Raw genomic sequence first — 20,818 nt, forward strand, 5'->3', positions numbered from 1 at the left:
TTTTTGACAGAAATTGCAAGAGTTGAAAATTTGTGAACTAATTATAGGGCCTGATTCTTAAGATTGTAACTAAATCTGTCTTGAAAAAATCATTAAGCATACTTTTGCAATAAACCCCACCAAATATCTGTTTGTCTGTATTCTTAGCAGACGATACATCTTAAAGAATATAAACATCAAATTTTAAAGGCGGTAGCAAGTCTGATTTTGAAGATTATGATGAATCTTGATCAGGTTTTCTTACTTTGCACTCATCCATTTTTCTCTGTTTAATCACATCGCTCAAGAGAAACTTCATATTTTGGAGATTTTCCTTAGTGGTTTCATCATATATACGGTACAGCATTACCCTGTTCAAAAGGTACATGCATTGGAAAATAAAATTAGCCGCAGGCACAAGGTAATCAAGAAAAAAAACAAAGAAAATTCTTGCTGCTTTTACCTGTAATTTGACAGCATAGGAGATGCATCCGTTTCCACTGCGTCCTCTCTGTTTGTCCCTAAGTGCTGGAGGAGATCATGCCTACGGATTGTGCGAAGTAACTGATCAAGAAATTGAGTGGTCCTCATGAGATTTTGTTCTTCCAGTTTATTCAGCAAAACTTTTGCATCTGTAACCTGGTGCAAGTTGATATAATAATTGGAAATTTATTCCACCAGTTCTTTGATAAGTATTTAAAACATTTTACAATGTAACACACCTACTCTAATCTAATTCCTGTTGGGGGAATTTTGGGCTAATTCTAGAATCAAAATCTATCCCAGTGTTTCCCAACCAGTGTGCCGTGAGCGATGCTCTGTTGTGCCGCGGGAAATTACAAGGAGTCATACACCGTAATAATCCAAGAGAGAAATCTCAATATTAAGAGATTAAAATTGAACTATTACAAGGTTAAAATTGAAATGTGAATTCATAGATTGTACTATAACAAGATTCAAATTTTAATATTATGTGATTAAAATCTTTTTGTTGCCTATTTTTATGTAAAGTAAACCGGAAGCTCTTTGGTTATCAGGGCTTCAACTTTTGTCGGCGTCAAGTCTGTGTGAGCACAAAACAGCTTTTCTCATAATGTTAGGTGGTTGAAGTAATATTGGGAAGAAAAAATGTCGTAATATTACGAGACTTAAGTCATTTTCCTGTTTTTACGATACGTGAACCGGAAGTTGTTTGGTTTCAGGGGCAACAACTTTTGGCGACGTAAAGTCTCTTGTGAGCGTACTACTTTTTGCATTATTTTGGGAGAAAAAGTCAAAAATGAAATAATTCCTGTTAATAAAACTTTGATGAGAACGACTTTATAATGTTAATATAGGTGACATAGTTTTAAATTAGAAGATTTTCAGCTAGTGGTGTGCCTTGAGATTTTTTCAATGCAACAAGTGTGCCGCAGCTCAAAAAAGGTTGGGAAACACTGCTCTATCCTACCTAACTTCTATTAAAAACACTCTGTAAAACGTATATAGTAGGTGAGGCTCACTCCTTCTATATGTCTATTGTGGAGAACATCACGGCACAAGAAGCAGAGAGCAGCTACTTCAGGAGAATCCAGGTCTTGTGTGATTTGGATCATTTTCTGCCTGTCCATCTCAACAACACTATGGAAGGTGTATACCTTGAAGACATTTTGAGAAGAAAAAAAAAAGAAAACAGCACATAACAATTTAAGGTAACGGAAAATATTAAAACAAAGGTAAAAAGTTCACGTACAAAATTATTTTTAAATAATTAGACCAGGGCGCCAACATTTAATGACGAAATAGCCATTTGGACCACATTCACACAGAAATGCAACCACGGTAAGGCACAAACTACTGTATTTCTCGGATATTAGCCGCCTCCGCGTATAAGCCATGCCTTGAAATCGTTCAATTTTACAATTTCTCTCGTATAATAGGCCCCTTGACTCACAATTTTCACCTCCATATTTATGGTTTTAATAGGGAGTACAAATGTGTTACTTTGAAGGGAAAATCTTAAGAAAAATCATCGCACGTGGTATTTCTGAGATACTGTATTAATCGAAAGGATCGTCTGCTGGATTGCACATTCCTAAAGGGTGTTGCCTCCACGTAGACATTAAAAAGGGAAACCACATGAGCAGTACAACCAGGAAGTGTGTCCGTATTAGTCTAGTTTGTCATCCCTAGGCAAGATGGTGGCGCACAAGTGAGGTTTTCACGTATTATGCAAGATACGTTTTTTTCTTGAACACATTACATTTATTGTAATGTAAGATTAAAACTTTTTTAAGTGTGTGTATAGAGATCTAAGCTCATTTAAGTTAAATTTAAAGTTTATGTTATGTTACGAGCGCATCCGTCAAGTCTCGCTCTCTCTCTCTCCCCTCCGCGCACTCTGGGTTGTACTGAATAATGTCTCATTTTAGTATTAAACATCATAACCACTATTTATTTATTACTCTGTAAGTAGATGGTGAATTACAACCAATAAAAATGTTTTTCCCTTGAAATATCCAATTTTTTAGCGTTTTTTTTCAGAGGGTGGGAACGAATTACAGACGCTCCTCTACTTACGAACAACGGTACATACGAACATGTCTTCAAATTGCGTTTATGTCGAAAAATGTTCGTCAGTTCGATTTTGTATTCCATGCCTTTTTCCGAGTAGTACTTCTTTCCGCCGCTAATACCGACGCCTGGCGCTGTGAGAGCTCAGCTCACCCAGCATCTACCTTCTTCTGCACACTTCGTTGCAATGCGGAAGTGCATGAACGTATCTCCAGTGCGCAAAGAACCTTTTCCATTTGTATCATTAAATATCTCGTGCATCCATTATTCAATATGGTTGGTGAAAATCGAAAGGCTTCTATTGAGGGAGATGCAAGGAAGAGGCAAGCCATTTCATTTGAAATGAGTGGCAATAATAACGAAGCTTGATGCGCGTTGCACGGGAATACAACTTGAATCGTTCGACCGTCAGTACCATTTATAAACATAAAGATCGAGCAGCAGGACCCAAATATTGAACGTTGCACAAAGTTTGCAAATCAATTGAATGATGCCATCCAGTGCTACCGCATCATTTATGATTAAAAAAAAGAAAACTGCGATCGTCATCAGATAGCTTCTTTCGGTCAGTTTCTAGTAAATCTCTCTCTCTCTCTCTAATGTATGTATACAGTACTGTATGTATTCTCTCCATTTTATTAAATGTTTTTCAGTACAAACCAATGCGTGTTACTTATACAAGCCTTAAACATACAAATGCACTTATATAAACCTTCAATATACTTATATAGGCCTTAAATATAAATTATAATACAAAATATAGCACTGAGCAACTTACGAACAAATTCAACTTATGAACAATCGCTTGGAACCTAACTCGTTCGTAAGTAGGGGAGCGTCTGTAATTTGTATGTAGTTCATTTCTATGGGAAATGTTGATTTGAGATACAAATAAATTGACATACAAGCTCGGTCCCGGAACGCATTAAGCTTGTATCTCAAGGTATGAAGGTACTATTATCATTATCTGCTGCCATTCTATGTTGGGAAAAAGTAGAAAAGTTTTCTTAAGAGGAAATACTTCCTCATAGGTGCCTTGAAGATGGCATTGTGGGACATTGCCTACACTGGGACTTCTGGGTGCAGGACCACTGCACTCCCACATATATGGAAAAACACTGCTTCAAGTGAATCATTTGCCACACCCAGGTGTCACATTTGTGCCAATTGATGAATTAGTACAGGTGGCTTGGCGTCTTCATTTTCCCAATTTGTGGCAGTATGGCACAAAGTGTGTGACTTCCGCAGCCTTGCGGCTACACTCACTGTACACTTGGAAGTGGTGATGTGACGTGCGACATGAAAGCAAAGCAACTTCAGAAAGTGTGTGATGTATGAATCGTTGTTTTTACATGATGTGTCCTAAACGCACCACGTGGCCGATTGGTCCGCCAGCGAGTTTCTAGTTGCTCCCCGGAACACTTTTTCTGTCTTGACGGGAGTTATAAAACATACACCCATTCATAAATCACGCTTTATCTATTCTCTAATCCTTATAAAGCGTGATTTATGGATGGATGTGTGTGTGCACCTGGAAACTCGCTGGAGGAAATTCTCCCCAAAATGACGTTTGTAAATGGCCCGGAAAGGCATCTTTGGTCAGCGCGTCCGGCACCATCGTGTCTCGCCGAGTCTTTCCGTCAAAAAGTGTTTCGGGGAGCTGGAATAGATAAAGCGTGATTTATGGATGGGTGGATGTTTTATGTTATTATTCTCACACTACTTTTGTCCAAACCCTGCATCCTAGAGTTGACATTATGGTGGCCAGAAACGGCTGTCGGATCCAAACCATGCATCGTACAGTTTAAATTTTTATGGTGGCCAGAAACGGCTGTCGAATCCTAATAGACGAGTGATTGAATTTCTTTACCTTCTCCAAGTGTGTAAACTCAAGCTTTGAGCATTTGTAAGTTTTATCAATGAGTATGCCTGACCTGAAATATGTTAGCTTGCTGCTCTCTTGAGATATTGAAGATATGTGCTAATAATAGTAATAAATTAATAATTGATAAATGGAATGTGTTATTGAAAAACTAAAAAGTGTTCGTTAAACACAAGGTAATTACCTATCTGTTCTGTAAATTTGGTGCAAATACGTCCATCGGCTTGGGAACTACTGTGGTACCTCGAGATAAGAGCTTAATTCGTTCCGGGACTGAGCTCGTATGTCGATTTTCTCGTGACTCAAATCAACGTTTCCCATAGGAATGAACTAAAAACAAATTAATTCGTTCCAACCCTCTGAAAACACACCAAAAACAGGACATTGGATTGGAAAAACATTTTTATTTGTTCTAATTCACCATCTATTAACAAAGTAACAAATAACTAGTGGTTTAATAGTACTGAAATGGTTTACTAAAATTAGACAGATTTCACAGCGGGGGGAGAGAAAGAGTGACTGAGAGAGAGAGGTGGGGAAGATAGAGACTTTTTGCACGGCAACGCGCTCGTAACATAACAAACAAATTTAAATGAACTTGGTTTACGACGCAGACACACTCAAAAATAAATTTAATCTAACCTAACACTAAACTTTATTTGACATTTTGATACCTTTCTTCTCCCGGGTTGGCTCTATTTGCCCCGCCACCACACTGACTTTCAGTCAATAGAGGGTGTTTTGATTTTGTATTCCCATCAAAATATTCCTAAAATGATGCACACAAATGTCCTCACAATAGGATAACGCACAGCCACTTGCCAACGAGAAGTACCGTATTTTCACGACTATATGGCGCACCGCATTTAAAGGCGCAGTCTCAGTAACAAGTGCTATTACTGTATTTGACACACACAAGGCGCACTGCACTAATGCACGCAGCCAGGCATGGCAAAACCAGCTAAAACATACGGACACACGCTAAAAACACGTTTTTAAAAAGGCAACGGAAGCAAAACTGAGTTCGGTTGTACTTAATTTAGCCATTTTACAATGTACTCAGATTTTTTGATCAATCATCACCCACAAATCCATCAAAGTCCTCATTTTCTGTGTCCGAATTGAACAATTGTGCAAATGATTAATCAAAAACGCCTCTCTTCGTTGTCAGAGTCACTCACATTGCCATGCGGCTCCACAGAAATGATGCCGGCTTTGGCAAAAGCTCGAACAAGTGCAAGCAGACACGTTAGTCCAAGCGGCCACAATCCATTCGCAAATAGTGGCGTAACTAGCCCGGCGCTGCCTCCCACTCTTCGTAAAGCTGTGTTTACCACCTATCATCCATTGTTCCCATGCCGCTCGCAACTTTGCTTTGAACGCCCAGTTGATGCCGATGTTCAGCGGTTGGAGTTCTTTAGTTAAGCCTCCGGGAATGACGGGAAGCTCCGAGTTCATTTTCGTAACTTGCTTCTTCACCGCTGCTGTGAGATGGGCACGCATGGAGTCGCAAATCAAAAGTGACAGCGACCCATGGAAAAACCCATCCGGTATCTTAACATACACCTCACGTAGCCAATCTCTCATTTTCTCCTCGTCCATCCAGCCCTTTTGGTTTGCCTTCACGATGACGCCGGCTGGAAACTTTTCTTTCGGCAGCGTCTTTCGCTTAAAAATCACCATAGATGGTAGTTTCTGTCCATTAGCATGACAACTAAGAATGACAGTAAAAGCGTCTTCTTAAACACACCCCTCCACATGCCTGACCCCACCCACGTCCGCCTTTTCTCTATTTAAGAAGCGTGTCGGCCAGAAGTGCTCTCAGTCAGGCTTTGGAGCTCGGCGCATACACACGGCGCTCCGCATTATAAGGCACCCTGTCTATTTTGGAGAAATTTTAAGACTTTTTAGTGCGCCTTATAGTCGTGAAAATACGATAGTATATACGCCATTCGCACTGACTAACGGGAAAAAAAACACTGAAAAAAATGCAACGCTCCGCCCAGTGCTCGTAGAGACATTACACGAGGGAGTTGCAACCAGAAAGACAGTGCCCATGATGTTTTTATGAGCAGCCTCTCGCGTCCGCTGTATGCTCGTATATCAAAATGTGTCTCGTATCTCAAGATAAATATTTGCCCGAAATTTTACTCGTATCTCAAATTGCTCGTATGTCGAGGTATGACTGTATTGAACAAAATGGGTGCTAATAATTAATAAATGGAATGCGTTATTGAAAACCCAAAAGGTGTTCGTTAAACAGAAGGTAATTACCTATCTTTTCTGTAAATTTGGTGTCAATACGTCAAATGGCTTGGGAGCTATTGAAGATATAAGGTTCTAATAACAATAATACATTAATAAATGGAATGTCTTATTGAAAAACTAAAAGGTTTTCATTAAACAGAAGGTAATTACCTTTATTTTCTGTAAATTTGGTGCAAATACGTGAAATTGCTTGGGAGCTATTGAAGATATTAGGTGCTAATTAACAGTAATAAATTAATTAATGGACTGCGTTGTTGGAAAACTTAATGGTGTTCGTTAAACAGAGGGTAATTACCTATCTCTTCTGTAAATTTCGTCTCAATCTGTCAAAGGGCTTGGGAGCTATTGAACAAAATAGGTGCTAATAACAATAATAAATTAATCTATAATCATTATGAAATGTGATTCATGGGTGTGTGAGTGTGTGTATGTTAAGATTCTTTCGCTATGTTTGTCCAAACCATGCAACGTAGAGAGTTTACATTTTTATGGTGGCCAGAAACGTCTGTCGGATCCTAATAGACGAATGATTGAATTTCTTCACCTTCTCCAAGTGTGTAAACTCAATCTTTTATTTGTTAACCATTTTTCTAAAGATATTTTTTCAAATAGCGCAACAATTGTCTTTTGGTTCTAAACAAGCAGGTGGGACCGGCGAGGCATTCATAAAAGATGTAAATGTTTATACAGTCTTGTTTAACGTTATAAAAGACAGGCTTTAATTTGTTATCACCCTTCCACCTCCCGACTCGGGATTTCCGAGCGAGTCCTCACAAATAAAATATGAAATTTCTGGTTTGCTTCGGGCTCGGGCCTGCAAATCAAGTTAATTTGCCGGCCTCGGGCCAGGTCGGGCTTTAATACCTGCAGGCCGGGTCCAGTCCGGCTGGATTTTTTCGGCCCGATCTTACCTCTAGGGACAGATAATAATTGAATGGTATGTTTAGTTTTACTGTTACAAAAAGTGTCAAAGTTCATTGCCTTTTGTGTTCTCCTGTGCACATTTTGATAAAAATTGCAGTCCTAAACAGTAGACCTCTTCAAAAAGCTTATGTTAAAATGTGTTTTGCTTTCAGAGTACAAACATTTTGAATAGATTTTTATGAAGAAAGTATACCGTATTTTCACGCCTATAGAGCGCACTTAAAAGTCTAAGTAAATTTATCTCTAAAATGGACGGGGTGCCCAATCATTTGGTGTGCCTTGTGTATGCATGTGAAATAATCTTGAAAAGTAATCAAATGTTTCACATCTATGACATCACCTTCAATCCGTGTCATGCCCATGTCATAGAGACCATCCACATCACAGCCATCGGTTTCAAACCATGCATCTTTGTAAGAGGGTATGTCCTTTGTTTATATGTTTATATGTAGCCTTTAACATCATCAGTATCACCACCATCCTCGGTGTCACTGTCGCGATGCATCTTTGTAACAGAGAATTTGTATGTCATGAAATCTTGCCCTAAGTAAAATATTTTCTATAGAAGTAGAGTCGTCGGACCCACCACCTCCGTACTCTCCTTCTGCAGAAGCTTCAAAATCTCACTCATCTGTCTCGGTGTGCTTTATTTGTGTTCGACCTTGTGAATGTTCATAGTGGACCGGACAATGCACTAAATTCAAAATTCTCTAGATGTCGCTGTATGACCCTACCCGCTTGACTGTCAGAGTACATTTCTTGCCGACATGCTACTTGTATAGAAGAAAAGGCCTGACGTGAAAGGGAGTGCAAAAAAGAGCAAATAGCAATGGGAATGTATTTAGTTATGCATTTTGAATAACAATATCGGTTTGACCCCTGACAATGGCAGCTGCAAAGAGAAACGCTTACAAGACAACGTTCAAACTGGGAGCGATCTGCTACGCGGAGGAACATGGAAATTGAGCTGCATCGAGACACCTCAACAAAAATGAGTCCTGGTTCGCAAGTGGAGAGAGCTGGAAAATCAGCTTCAACGAGTAAAAAAAATCAGATCCAGGGGCTTAAAGCACAGAAGGTTCCGTGCTTTTTTAGAGGAAATGGAGTCAGAATATGGGGATGTGCTCTACTTCACTGAGGTACGTTGGCTCAGCAGGGGAAACGTGTTGAAGAGATTTTTTGAGTTGAGAGCAGAAGTAAAAGACTTCATGGAGATAGACGGGGTTGCTGTTCCTGTGCTAAGTGATCCCAAATGGCTCATGGACTTGGCTTTTCTTGTTGATATCACACATTAGCTTAATGTACTGAACAAGAAGCTACAAGGCCAGGGGCAACTTGTCAGTGCTGCTTATGACAACGTGAGAGCATTCTGCACTAAACTTGTGTTATGGAAAGCCCAGCTCTCTCAGACAAACCTTTGCCATTTCCCAGCATGCAAGGCTCTCGTGGATGCAGGCACACCATTCAGTGGTAAGAAGTATGTTGAGGCCATTTCGAAGCTACAGGAGGAATTTGATCACAGATTTGCAGACTTCAAGACACTTAATACAGACATTTGAAACAGAATAAAAATAATTCATTTTCTCTACTTAGCCAGCCAATGTATATGTGAAATATGAACTGTATTCTTATATTTAATCTTGCACTCTTATGAATTTAGTTACTAGAATAGAATTTTTACTGACACCTACAGGTCAAGGCCTGTCATCACTTTGTATATAACCCACCCCTTTTGTGTGCCCGCCTAAAGTTTGTCTCCGCCTAAACTTCTATTAAATACCATCCTCGACCGAGTGAACGGCGTATCTGGATGGGGGACCTCGAAGTGGACGCTTGGCTCTGTCCGTCCGCTGACCCCTTCTTAGGAAGGGTGGGGGCTAGCCAAGGGGGCTAGCCAAGAACAAAGAGAGAGGAGCGGGCGGCGACCATTTTGAGAGCCATCGAGATGGGGCCTCCTGTCCAGATAACCTCCTTCGGCCGGGAGCTTAAAACTACCACGTGTTTTGCTGCTTCCTCTGTATGAAGATTATTGTCGAGGCAACCCAGCTTTGACATTTTGGTGCCTGAAACCCGGGATTCTTCTCTGCTTTCCGGCCACGGCAGATCGACAGAAGGATGGATGGCTTGACGTCGGCTACTCCAGCCTTGAGAGAGGGCGAGCTGGCCTGCTGGCCCGGGAACAGATTACGAATTATCCTTTCGTACAGAGGAGGCACCAAAAAACGGTAAGGCACTTTTTAAAATTAATTTGTAGAATCCAACCCACCAAGTCCCCGTTTCCCTTCAAGGATGGGAAATGCTTCATTCGTAAAAAAGAAAAGTTGCGTATACTCTTCTCTGTGTGTCGGAGATTCTTCTTTCTGTGTGTCGGAAAGGCATTTTTCTGTGTGTCGGAATTATGTTTAATAGTATACAGCACGATAAAAGGCTGTGTGTCGGCCTATCTGCCTGGAAAGCAGACAGAAAAGGAGGTCGCGCCTCCCCGCCAAGGGACTTCGAGGGTTGTGTTAAAAATATAGAAGAAATATATTGTTATACAGTGCCAAGATAATGAAAGAGCTTGATATAAAGGAAAGAAAAAAAAAAATAGAATAAAACTATAAACGCATGCAAGTAATCTTCATATGAATAGATATATAGATATATATATAAGTACGCTATGACGCGTTCATAAACGATATAAGTATGATTGCCGCGAAAAATAGGAGTTTAATCGGCGAAAAAGAATACTTAGACGGATAAAAATAAGTATTTAAGAGAGGGTGAATTGGGACAGGATGGTGGGGGGGGTTGAAAAGCAGACCACATGTGAGAGGAAAAATGGCCGAGCCCACAGACAAAGAGAAAAAATGGCGGCGAGCCAACTGAAGTTAAAACTGCCTTTCTTCCCCAGCCCACGTTCCACTAACCCAGGAAGATATATATATATTAGGCCTGTTGAGAAACAGTCCCCCTCCCTGTGCTTAGCCCACTCCTCGTGCCGGGCTCCACTCGCAGGGGCCAGGAGCACGAGGGGGGGGATTGGGAGACTGGAATGCAAGAAATCTCAGGTTACATCTCACATTCCACACGATGAGCAAGGAGGAGCAGTGATGGAGACATGAGCAGAGAGAGTAATAGAAAGAAAAGAAGACAGTTAGAGACAGAAAATTGACAATATAACATATTAGTGACAAATTATGGGTCCTCTAATAAACACTGAAATTTATCATTAGGAAATGATTAAGAAATTGCTAAGTAGAAGGTTAGTTTCTCTAAATTTTAATTGTGGTAAGAGTGAGCTACAAAAAATGGCTCTTATATTAAATAAGCATAGTGCTTGGAGCAGAACAGCAATTCAACAAGTGCAATTTAGCTATCTTAGCAAATAGAGAGGGATTTGCGATTTAGACTTAAGGATTAGGAATCATCCAAATTATTAATGATATCAAACATGAAGACAATGCAGAAATGGCATTGATCCAAATTATTAGGTAAATTGTAGCTGGCAAGTTTAGATAAAATAATTAATTTAGGATAGGCATAATTTCCCTAGGACGGAAGAGGCATGAAATGTTTTTCGGTGCACAGAAAGACATTCCTTGTTTTGCCCGGAACAGGTGAAGTATGCTTTAGCGTGGTTCATATTAATGACTATTAGAATATTAATTGCATTAGCATCAAACAGTTGATGTCAACCAAACAACATTGACCTATTTCCTTTTAGAATGACTTGCCATGACACAGCGAAAGGTGGTTAGCTGCCAAGAAGCCCCAGGACTGGGGATGGCGCTCTTCACCAGTGATAAAAAAAATTGCAGACCACGGATGTCTGAAAATTAGAGTGAGCGTGAATGATTGTTTGTTTGTCTTTTTGTGTTTTTGATTGGCCGACCACCGAGATATGATCAATCGGTTAGGTATCAAGGTGGAAAATGATTTAGCAAATTGGAATCGATTTCAGAATTCGCCAATAAGCCGTTTCACGGATGGCAACGCCAAATTATGGAAAAATATTTCGTCCAAGGAAATTTTTAATGAAAAAGCAGCAGTACTCCAAATGTGAAATTTGAAGTGGAGAAACAAATCTGCTATGCGAAATTTGGGAGCACTGGGAAAAACACAGACAGTGCTTGATACGAAATTCCAAAGTACTATTGATTTATTGTGATAATGGCATCCAAATTGTGTTAACAGAATAATTGACTGAATTGAAAAAAGGTTCCATATTTCGTTATGAAATCATTGCGCCTACATAACGAGGTCAACCGGACAACAAAATATGGACATCCTATTTAGTAGACCATACCAAACGCCATTATTCACTACACGATTGGAACTAGAGGATGAGGCTAATCTGGCTATCTGCATAAAAGAAAAAACTTTAAAGGAACACACTGAATTTGGGTTAGCAGGAGGAGACTGTGCTTCCTAACAGAAAACAGACTGGACCAACGGCGGTCCCGGGAGCCTGGGTGCTCAACACACGCGTTCCTGACCAACCAGCAGACATGAAAATAGCGGGATCCATTTTGTGCTCTGTAAGAAGGTTCTCTCAGTTGAAACAGTATGAGGAGACAGGTAAGATAAACTTTTTGACGTAATCAGACGAAATGGCAAGCACTCAAATATTGATTGGAAAGATTATTGCTCGGGGAGCAATGCTGTAAGCCATGAGGAACTTTTTATATTGGTTTTATTGTCTCCATAAAAAAAATGAAAGCGTTTCAATTGAGACCAAACCTTCTTACAGATAGTTAAAGTAAACAATTGAGATTAGATCTTCTTACAGATAGTTAAAGTAAACAATTGAGATTAGATCTTCTTACAGATTTTTAAAGTAAACAATTAGAGAGAAGAGAAACTACAATGGATAGAAATGTAACTAGAATTTAATTTTATGCCTGACTATTGAAAAATATTGATTCAGAAAGTTTTATAGGAGATGATTGACAAACTCCAAAGACAATGGGATGTTACATTTGATAAAAAGACTACTAGATTGGGATATTTTGAATTTCAAACAACTGAGTTTAATATGCAACGCGATACACATTGTTAAATGAATTGGGACTTGATTAGTATGCATTTTATAAGTAATGAGTTTTAATTGCTTTAAAGGATACAATTATGCTAAAATATTAACCTTGACAAACAAGGGGTGATTACAATTTAGTGGGTTCAATTATATTCAGAATTATAAATGTGTGCATTTTGTTTCTGGATATTAATTGATGTGAATTTAACTGTTACAGAGAACGGGAAAGCTGTTTTCCTGGGGAGAAAGCACCCTGGTTTGCTTTTTGTATTTTTCCTATTTTTAGTATGATGAGTTCATTTGTGTAATTAGAGGAAAGGGAAAAGCAAATATGGTTCTTGATCTTAACAAGGAAGCAGTGATCATAATAGAATACCAGCTAGCATTTTTGATTTTGACTGATAAGGCATTTAAATTTTCACAAACTATAGTGATGGAATAAGTAAGATTGTTGCGATTTTTGTTCATTGGGGTATTAAGCCGAACAAAATAGCCGTAAGCAAATTTTAAGCACGTGTTGAAGACAACGACAGAACACAGCAGCTAAAGCAGCAGCGCAAACACTACACAGCAGCATACACAACAACAAAACTGAGCCGATCTCAAGAACAGTCAGCAGACGAACTGTACAAAGCTAAAGGCCTACCGTGCCTACCAAAAATTATTCCAAAATTGAGCCATAAATGTCTCAAAAGGGAGGAAAAGATATGATGGACATCGAAATACCTACTTTTAAAATTTTTGAAGGAACTGTTTAATTTGTTATTTTATTGATCTGTAAAGAACATGGGATCTCCAGAATCATCTGGAGTAACAATGGAGCTAATTTTGCAAACAGCATAGTGCAAAACATGGCAAAACACCTAAGTAGAGCGAACAAATGGTACGATAAAGCCAAGGCTTAAGAAAACCATGGGGGAGATAAATAAGCCATGGCCAGAACGCCTAACACTGGCCAAAACGTATATGAAGATAGTACCAACTAGCTTGGGATTAACACCTTTTGAGATAGTTCATGGAAGACCATTCCAACTTCCTCTATGGGAAGAGTAACTATGACGAGAGACTAAGGAAGGAGAGAAACTTATCCAAAGAACATGTAAGCTGCCGTGATCCTTTTGTCTATCTTGCAGGAGGTGGTGTAGCCAGGTGACTGGATCCTGATCCGAGTCATAAAAGGAAGTCCTGGTTCTCTCCACGATGGGAAGACCCATTCGTGGCCCAACTCACCAACCTCCACAGCAGCAAAGATCACTGAAAAGTCAAAGTCGATTCACCAAGGTCGATTCAAGGTCGTTCGAGACAGGTGACTCTGAGTGGACTAAGTCGGACGGTGTCAAAACCCTTGTCCGTGAAGAAACTCATCTGACGTCTACTCACCAGCCACGAGCACCCCTCACTTAACCCTGACCTCCCATAGACTTTGCACCTCTATACAGAAGCCACAGTGAAAGCTGTTGCCACCCACATCACAGTGACTGGACTGTCAGTGACTGCACTGTCAGTGACAACCTGGGCGTATCTGAACGCCCCGCCCACAGAGACTCGAGTTGGAAAACAAGTGCAGGAAACGTCCTGCCTCATCACTGGAAAGGCAGAGCCAAGCGGTCCGCTCTTGGATGGGGACCCAACCTACATCAACATCGGGGTTCCCTGCAGCGTACCAGATGAGTATAAGCTCGCTGACCAAATTGCACGTTCATCCCGAACAACACAGCAGCTGACGGGAGTTTTAACCAAGGCCCTGAAGGGTCTTCGATCCCTCAACAGCAAGATGAAAGAACAATCTGGAGAACTACTATGAAGAAGACGTGTGGTATAATTTCATGGTGTTCCAGAAAAAACTGATTGTTGCGAATGAAAGTTGTTATGTGTGTAGCCGTATACCCATTTCCACAGATCCTGACATCCTGAATTCACTGGGTCGAGGCGTCACATTTAAATCTGCAGTCGTGCAGATGGTCTAAGATGCATTCCTTTTAAGGAGAGTGAACATAACAGTAAGATATCAAAATCAGTGCAAAATCAGTGCAATTCAAACCACGTGATTCAATCTGGTGCGATGATGTTCCTGTTGACCAAAGGTTGTGGTCCACACCCCCCCAGAAAATCATGTGTAAAGACATTGAGCTGTTACATGAGTGTTCATTAACCAAACTGTCAAGGCCCTACAGGGTATAGCAGATGATTTAAAAGCCCCTAGGGAGGTTGCAGGACCGATAGTCCTGGATCTGATAACAGCCAAAGATGGAGATGTGTGTGCCATGATGGGAGAACACTGCTGCACCTTCATCCCAGATGAAACCAGTACATTACTCGTGCCGTAGCTGAAATAAAGGCCCTAGTCAACACCATGGCCCAGGATCATTCAGCCGTAGGTGTATCATTGTGGTCGTGGTTAATAACCGGGTCATGATTCTCAATTCTGTTTAAAATTGCAACCTTGCGGTTTTTATTGTTGTTCTGTATTTTTTTCTATGTGTGTAATCCACTGTATGAAAGTTATGATTCAAAACACAATCCAGCACACACTAGTAGCTTATAGTGACACAGTATCCCCGCATGACAGACCATACTGGAGATTATCGCATTCTTTCGAAGTGTGACGAGTCCTCTATGCAAATGTGTTTGTCTTGATTTAAATATTGGGTTCGCTCATTAAGAGGGACGTAGAGGAATTTTTTACCACTGATTACATCATTTCTCGCCTCTGCTTTGACATGTGATTTTGTTATTTTCCATACCCTGTTGAGTAACTGTCAATGATATTTGTATTCTAGAACCTGGAGGGGAGGGATACAAATTGATATGTTTAATGAAAATTCTTTCAAGTCACAACAGGGGGGAAATGTGAAATATGAACTGTATTCTTATATTTAATCTTGCACTCTTATGAATTTAGTTACTAGAATAGAATTTTTACTGACACCTACAGGTCAAGGCCTGTCATCACTTTGTATATAACCCACCCCTTTTGTGTGCCCGCCTAAAGTTTGTCTCCGCCTAAACTTCTATTAAATACCATCCTCGACCGAGTGAACGGCGTATCTGGATGGGGGACCTCGAAGTGGACGCTTGGCTCTGTCCGTCCGCTGACCCCTTCTTAGGAAGGGTGGGGGCTAGCCAAGGGGGCTAGCCAAGAACAAAGAGAGAGGAGCGGGCGGCGACCATTTTGAGAGCCATCGAGATGGGGCCTCCTGTCCAGATAACCTCCTTCGGCCGGGAGCTTAAAACTACCACGTGTTTTGCTGCTTCCTCTGTATGAAGATTATTGTCGAGGCAACCCAGCTTTGACAGTATATCTACTGTTTGCTCATTATTATTATTATTTTATATTTGGATTACTGATTGATTGATTTTTTATTCATCTTTAAGTTAATTTATTTAATTCATTATTTCTTGTTAAAAAATAAAGATATTTGATAACGTTGGAATGTTTTATCAGCGCTTTTCTTGTGGAAATCCTGATGCGGCCCAGTCTCACCCAGACTCGGCCTCTAGCGGTCCCCAGGTAAATTGAGTTTGAGACCCCTGATTTAAATGCTTGCTCCTTAGTTAGACCAAACAAATGAAGATTGAATCCTCTTGGACTGCTGGAATGCTGAGAAGAACCTTCGGCTCAACATGACCTTCATTTGTTTTGAGAGCTAAAACTTCTATTGACTTCTCACTCCTATTTTCACACCCCTCCCTTGAGAGCTGAGATGTCTATTGTAACTAGGGTCCTTGATCCTTGAAGCTAATAAACAGGAAAAAGATGCGTCTAACGCCAGAGTGAACTTGGACTAAGACGGGTCGGTTCGATTCTCTCTTGCAAGAAAACCACAGATGAGTCTCCGGTCTCTTTTATTTGTGCGTGTATTTGGGAATGCCTATTGGTGAAACTATCACATATTTTCATACACACACAGAGCACCCGTAAAATTCGAAAAAGTACTACAAAGTGATTTCTTTCTGACTTCATCGGGTCATAGGGAAATGCGCGTGCGCATATCATGCTTCAACACGGATAGATTTTGTATGCATGTTATTTATTTTAAGACATTAATAAATAATTTTCTTTCATTTTTGTTTGTTTCTCACATCTTGCATACAAAATTGGGACACTGACCAATTTTAAAGGGTTTAGTTGGTAGTTGCATGAGGACCGTGGAAGGAATTAGAGAATTTATACAGTGGTACTTCGACATACGAGTGCCCAGATATACGAGCAATTTGAGATACGAGTAAAATTTTGAGCAAATATTTATCTTAAGATACGAGACAAATTTTGATGTACGAGCAGACAGCGGCTGCGAGAGGCTGCTCATAAGAACATCATGGGCACTGTCTCTCTCCCCACAACTCCCTCGTGTAATGTCTTTCTGGTCGCAATTCCCTCGTGTACCTGCCAGCACTGGGCGGAGCATTTTTTCAGTTTTTTCCCCCCGTTAGTCAGTGCGAATGGCGTATATACTACTTGTCGTTGGCAAGTGGTCGTGCGTTATGATATTGTGAGGACATTTGTGTGCATCATTTTGGGAATATTTTGAAGGGAATACAAAAGCAAATAACTCTCAATAGGTTGCATGTGAAAGTCAGGGTGGAGGCAGGGCCAATAGAGCCAACCCGGGAGAAGAAAGGTATCAAAATTTAAAACAAAATTAGAATTAAGTTTAGTTTAAGGTTAGATTAAACTTATTTTTGAGTGTCTGCATCATAATTAAAGTTCATTTAAATTTGTTTATGTTATGAGCGCGTTGCCGTGCAAAAAGACTCCCCCCTCTCTCTGTCCGTCTCTCTCCCCTACGCAAAATCTGTCTAATTTTAATAATGTTAAACACATTTTAGTAGTATTAAACCACTATTTATTTGTTACTTTGTTAATAGATGGCGAATTAGAACAAATAAAAATGTTTTTCCAATGAGCACGCATGGAGTCGCAAATCAAAACAGACGGCGAGCCATCTCACAGCAACGGTTAAAAACCAGATCATGAAAATGAACTCAGAGCTTGCCGTCATTCCCGGAGGCTTGACCAAAGAATTACAGCCGCTGGACATCGGCATCAACCGGGCTTTCAAATCAAAGTTACGAGCGGCGTGGGAGCAGTGGATGATCGCTGGCGAACACAGCTTCACGAAAAGTGGCAGGCAGCGCCGGGCTTCTTACGCTACGATTTGTCAATGGATCGTTGCCGCCTGGGCGAATGTGTCTGCTTGCACGGTTGTTCGAGCTTTTGCCAAAGCCGGCATAATTTCTAAGGAGCCACATGGAAATTACGGTGACTCTGAGAACGGAGAAGGGGCGGCTATTTGGAAGGCTCGTTCGGGCAATTGTTTAATTCTGACACAGAAGATGAGGAGTTTGAGGGATTTGAAGGTGATGATGACTTGAGTAAATTGTAAAATGTCCAAATAAAGCACTGCCGAACTCAGTTTTGCTTCCGTTGCCTTTTTAAAGCGTGTTTTTAGCGTGTGGGTGTAGCGCCCAAGAACTATATTTCCCAGCAGTCACTGCGCACCGGAACCCGGAAATAAGCTGCTTCCGGAAATAAGCTGCTTCCGGTAGCCAGCGCTATCGCCAGCCGCTCGGCGCCGCTCGGCGCCCCCGCGAGCGCTCCCGCTCGGCGCCGCTTGGCGGCGCTCACAAAGGGCGCTCTGCATTATAAGGCGCCCTGTCTAGTTTGGAGAAAATTTTTGACTTTTATGCGCGCCTTATAGGCGTGAAAATACGGTAGGTTAAAGGGAAAAAGGACAACGCCTTGCCATTCCCTGGTTTCGTTGGATTATATTTCACATCGCGCATGACAAGTAGGCTTTTTGGTTGTTGATAATGACGACAGGGCCTATGTCCGATTATTATTATTATTATTATTATTATTATTATACCTCGTGGAGAAAGACTATGCCGAGCCTATTCCAGCTTTGTTTGGATTTTGAATCGCCTCTGAAAATGCCTGTGATGCGTCCAGCGTCGTCCAAGGCAGTGGTCCCCAACCTTTTTCTCACCGCGGACAGGTAAAGCTCTTTCTATTTTCTCGCGGACCAGCTAATGGGGAGGGCGACAACTTAAGACAAAATTGTGTGGAGGTGGGGTCGGTGCACGAAGGACACCCACAACGGCAAAAAATAAGTCCCAAGCTTAATAGCAATTATTTCTTGCATATAAGATTCCCAATTTTCACCTCCATATTCATGGTTTCGAACAAGAAATAAAAAGAAACAAAAATCAAAGCGGAATTTTGTTTTATTTCATAATGACAAATGTACAATCAATTTCTTTGTGTTCCGAAAGGGTGTACCCTGCACCGGAGATAAATTAAAAAAGGAAGTAATGTAAGCACAACCAGGAAGTGTGTCCGTAGCGGTATAGTGTTCACCAAGTCTCTGGGTGCAATAATAGCATGGGATACACATTACGCAGGTATAAGGGCGAATATTTTAACGATCGACCGCAAGACCTTCGATCAGCCTTAACAACTATTGGGATTTTCTGACATGGTAAACGCTACAAACACATCTATCAAGGCTACTCTCGTCTGGCCAGTCAGAGCACATTTAATTACGGTAAGATGGAGACGCCTGAGCGAGCAGTGCTAGGCACAAGTGAGTTTTTTCACGTTTTATGCAAGATACGTTTAATTTTTTCTTGAATTTCATTGATAGATGTCAAAATAAATTTTGTTTAGCGTTTTATCTGTTTATCTTTTCTCTATTTTGAAATAAATGACCGTATCGGTTGCATTGTCTTGCGTTATGGCGTTCCGTCTTTGTCACCTTGCAGTTTCGTGCATGTCCTCTTTTTATGCAGGTATAAGCTGTATCCTCGATTAAGTCATATTTTTTGCGACAAATAAGGCTTATATGCGAGTAAATACGGTATGCCCATGTAGCGCGCCATGACGGCATAAATGAATATACTGTGCATTGCATAAAGAATAAGCTAACATTTGGAAGACGGACACAATATCCTTTTCAAACGACACCTAGCGAGTGGTAACCAGGAGGAATAAAATCATCGTTAAGATGGACAATCTATGCTACCCTCGTGGTTTTATTGCAAGCAAGGGCTGCATTTAAAAGTTTCGCTGTGTGTGGAAGCCTCCTCGGCAGACCAAGAGTCAGCCAAAGGCTGTCTTGGAAGAGTTCCCATACATAATTCAAGAGAATAGTTGGTTATCATCCAGAGCAAGTTTATAAGAGATGAGACGGCCTTTTTTGGAAGAGGATGCCTTCACGAACATTCTTATTCAAAGATGAACTGAACATGCGGATCATCATCATGTGTGGGAATGGTGGTGGCTTCATTAGATTAGATTAGATAACTTTATTCATTCCGTATTTGGGAAATTTCACTGTCTCAGTAGCAAGAGGATGAGAATTCAGACACGTGGTAAAGCCAGCCTGAGTCTACGAGTTCGACTGTCCTTATGCTTTAAAAAACAATAACAAAACCTTGCTGCCTGTCTACCGGATGAGCAACCGGAAAGCCTGGATAACGAAAGCCTTCACAATGGACTGGTTTTGGAACGGTTTCATCCCGAACGCGAAGCTGTACCTCGGTGAAAGGGGTTTGCCCCTCGAGGTCTGGACTGTGCTGGAGGACTGGGACTAGAACTCACATTACTCAGTTATTTTGGATTTACAGTGGTACCTCGAGATACGAGCTTAATGCGTTCCGGGACTGAGCTCGCATGTCGATTTACTCGTATCTCAAATGAACGTTTCTCATAGAAATGCACTAAAAACAAATTAATTCGTTCCAACCTTCTGAAAAAAAACCACCAAAAACAGGATATTGTATTGGAAAAAATGTTTTATTTTTTTCTAATCCGCCATCTATTAACAAAGTAACAAATAACTAGTGGTTTAACACTACTAAAATGTGTTTAATAGAACTAAAATTAGACGGATTTCGCGGAGGGTAGAGAGAGAGGGACAGAGAGGGGGGAGACTTTTTGCACGGCAATGCGCTCATAACATAACAAACAAATTTAAATGAACTCAAAAATAAGTTTAATCTAACCTTACACTAAACTAAATTCTAATTTTGTTTTAAATTTTGATACCTTTCTTCTCCCGGGTTGGCTCTATTTGCCCTGCCTCCACCCTGACTTTTACAGGGGCTGTTTGCTTTTGTATTCCCTTCAAAATATTCACAATATTCTAATCACCCTCTTGCTACTGTCACAATGAAATTTCCCAAATACGGGA

At 40.6% G+C, this 20,818-nt stretch overlaps 1 protein-coding gene across 5 annotated transcripts in view; it reads right to left on the reverse strand.

The window, feature by feature from the left end:
* Positions 1 to 20,818, reverse strand: part of LOC144085518 (caspase-8-like) — a 54,652-nt gene that overhangs the window by 32,816 nt on the left and 1,018 nt on the right. For 4 of the 5 annotated variants that reach the window (XM_077614865.1, XM_077614863.1, XM_077614862.1 and 1 more), the window contains exons 2-4: positions 1,482 to 1,616; positions 443 to 618; positions 245 to 350 (exon numbers count right to left, since the gene is read on the reverse strand). In XM_077614865.1, the coding sequence (XP_077470991.1) occupies positions 245 to 350; positions 443 to 618; positions 1,482 to 1,589 (390 nt within the window). In that variant the 5' untranslated portion in view covers positions 1,590 to 1,616. Of the gene's footprint in view, positions 1 to 244; positions 351 to 442; positions 619 to 1,481; positions 1,617 to 20,818 lie in introns of those variants that run through there. The other variant, XM_077614866.1, reaches the window with a different exon arrangement.

The sequence above is a fragment of the Stigmatopora argus genome, chromosome 12 (assembly GCF_051989625.1).
Source record: "Stigmatopora argus isolate UIUO_Sarg chromosome 12, RoL_Sarg_1.0, whole genome shotgun sequence".
NCBI classification, from domain to species: Eukaryota; Metazoa; Chordata; class Actinopteri; order Syngnathiformes; family Syngnathidae; genus Stigmatopora; species Stigmatopora argus.